The sequence below is a fragment of the Bactrocera oleae genome, chromosome 4, assembly GCF_042242935.1.
Source record: "Bactrocera oleae isolate idBacOlea1 chromosome 4, idBacOlea1, whole genome shotgun sequence".
Lineage (NCBI taxonomy): Eukaryota > Metazoa > Arthropoda > Insecta > Diptera > Tephritidae > Bactrocera > Bactrocera oleae.
The window spans coordinates 47,816,016-47,818,659 of NC_091538.1; the positions used below are offsets into that span (position 1 = coordinate 47,816,016).

Consider the following 2,644-nt stretch of genomic DNA (forward strand, 5'->3'; position numbering starts at 1 on the left):
GAACGAAAAACAGTACTACTATAGATGAGAGCGGTCTGATATGTAAATAGTAGAAAAAAGAGCTGTCTCAGGTGTTGAAATAGAGATACATCATAAACCGGGAAATAGTCGAAATCGGCCAAAAAAGTAATGGCATCCACCTTCCAACCTCCTAGGTTGGATCAACATCGACTACCAGGGAAAAGCAAGACAGTCATAGCTCTAAAATTTATGCCATTTTCGTTGGCGGATTCTCGCTGAATTGTCACGCAAGGAATTGTCAATTAGCTAGAATCAACCATTAATTATTTGGGAATAGAGAATTTTGTTTTTAATGATTATAATAAGATTTGCTATGCAATTTTTATAATGCATCGACTTTGACCGAACCGAACTTTGGAGTGACATCCAAAGTTGACAAAACGAAGTAATACGGAGATCAATGAGATCTTTAGAAAATTATTTTTCCTTACGGATATAGACCTCTAATTGTAAGAAAGACGACTTCAAGATCGAAATAGATATGTTTTTTTAGTGTTGCATAGTGTTTAGTTTCAGTTTAGAAACTTTGATCTGCCAAATTTTTTTTTCAATACTCAATTCAAAACAATAAATACATATGTATAATTTTTCTGATAAATAATAATTTAACAATTTAATTTTTTTTAATAAATAACAAACAACTATCGAAAATGATCAATTTAGATATCTACAAACGTACGTGCACAAAAGTCGGACATTTATGGAAAGAAGTAGATGTCACACAATCCGATGTAGAGGCCGAACCCGATGTAGAGCCAGTCGCCGAAGAAGAGCAGCAGGAGGAGGAAGAATTGGTGGATGAATTGGACTGCTGTAGAGTGATGGGCGAACTGGAGTGCATGAAAAGGCGCATACAGAAATTACAATTGCGACTCAAAGCCGACGATACCTGTCTGGATGAGCCATGCATAGATCCACAACTCGAATTGGCCTGTTCAAGTAATCCGGAAATGTGTGAACTGCAAAAAAAGCATCATAAATTACAATGTCAAATCAACGAACTCATACGCTGTTGTAATGTGGCCAAAGATCAGATCGAAGAATTGCGCGCGCGTTTGTGTCAGAAGTCACGTGAAATACTCGAGCTACAGAAGGCTGTCTGCCTGCTGGAGACCTGGCGCAATACGCTGCAGCATGAATTTGGTGTGTGCTATGAACGTTTTCAGTATTTGAAGCATGTGAAAGCCGAATGGGAGGATGTGGAGAAGAAACTCGACGAGCAGAAGCATACATTTAAAGTGTTGGAAAAGACGCTTGTGCCGAAAGTCTGTTTTGTGAGTGAAAAACGGCAATTCGTTGAAGAAATCGCACAGATACGCGAACTGATGCAGGAGATGTTTCAGTCGCACAACGCTAGATTCGATGTGTTGGAACGACGCTTGGACGGTATTGAGCTCACTATGACAGCGCCACCAGCGTTATCGATCAACTTGGGGCAGGGTGTCAAGGGCAAAGAAAATCGTGCAAGCGACGTGATTAAAGCAGAACAGTAAATTGTGGATATACCGATTTTTTCCGAAACAAAATTATCTGTATATATATATATATCTATTTTATACAATTGTGAAGTCTTTTTTTTAGAAGTTCTCTTTTTTTTGTTTGGTTTTCCCAACAAAGTCACATTCACAGCAATTAATTGGGTTTCGCTGGGATTAGAAGAAATTAAGAAAGTGCTCTTCAAATAAAAATTAGTTAAGTGCCTGCCTCCGCAACCACTTTGTTCATTAAATGTTGTGTTGATTGGAGCATTTCAATTTGGCTTAAACTAATTTAGCAACTCTTAATGCTACTTTGTGTTGCGTATTTATTCAATATTTAGTTATCTGACGCTTCTACAGTAATTTCCATTCAGTCAAAACAACTTTTACCATAAAATTTAACTTTTTCGCGCTCCCTCGGCGCCCGCATTTCACTTTCGTGTTTTAATCTCTTTTCCTTATGCCATATTTTGTGCCATCCTTCCCATTCCACTCCCTCTTTGATATGCTCTTGTGCTGTTTGGTCATTTCCTCTACTGACTCTTTCTCTTTTTATCCCTCTTTGGCTTCGTATATCGTACAGCTACTTTCACTTTTTATTACATTTGCCACACTATCCTAGTTAAGTATATGGAGTTCGCATTTAATTGCCTTAAAATGTGTCTCTCAATTAAGTTTATTAGAGCTTGAAATTGTTTATCGTACTTCGGTGGGTCATTTGATCAATGCCGCAATAATAATTAGAATTTGGGAAATTTTAAAGCTTTTATTGGCGTACTTGTGCTATTAAAACTTTTTAAATAGTGGTTCTACTTTGCGATTTGAATTTGGGGAAGCATCTAATTATTACTCGGTTGGTTGCTTCTACGAAATCTTAGTACATATATATAAATTGCTGGCGTTAAATCCATAAATTTCAATAGGGTTGGTCCTGCTAAAAAGCTTGGATCTGCAGTGAAGCTTTTTGAATATGAAAGTAAAACCCTTAATTTTGGTTCTTTCTTTGTAGGCCTTATCATTTTTGCAATATCTATTTCCATTTTTTGAAGCGTTAACTTCAGTTAAGAGACGATTTCTTAATTCTAATCGGTTGTCAATGAGAAGGCTTTCATCTCCCGTCTTTTTAAGACTTATGAAAGTACATA

General features: G+C 36.9%; 1 protein-coding gene across 1 annotated transcript; it reads left to right on the top strand.

Annotated features, from left to right (window-relative positions):
* Positions 1–566: 566 nt before the first annotated feature.
* Positions 567–1,569, top strand: LOC106616439 (uncharacterized). The gene has a single exon (XM_014233090.3). The coding sequence runs from the start codon at positions 672–674 to the stop codon at positions 1,512–1,514; it is 843 nt and encodes a 280-aa protein (XP_014088565.2). The 5' UTR covers positions 567–671; the 3' UTR covers positions 1,515–1,569.
* The last annotated feature ends 1,075 nt before the right edge of the window (positions 1,570–2,644 follow it).

Bases quoted from the DNA above. Each gene is read 5' to 3' on its own strand.
- LOC106616439 (XM_014233090.3), top strand. From the start codon at position 672: ATGATCAATTTAGATATCTACAAACGTACGTGCACAAAAGTCGGACAT.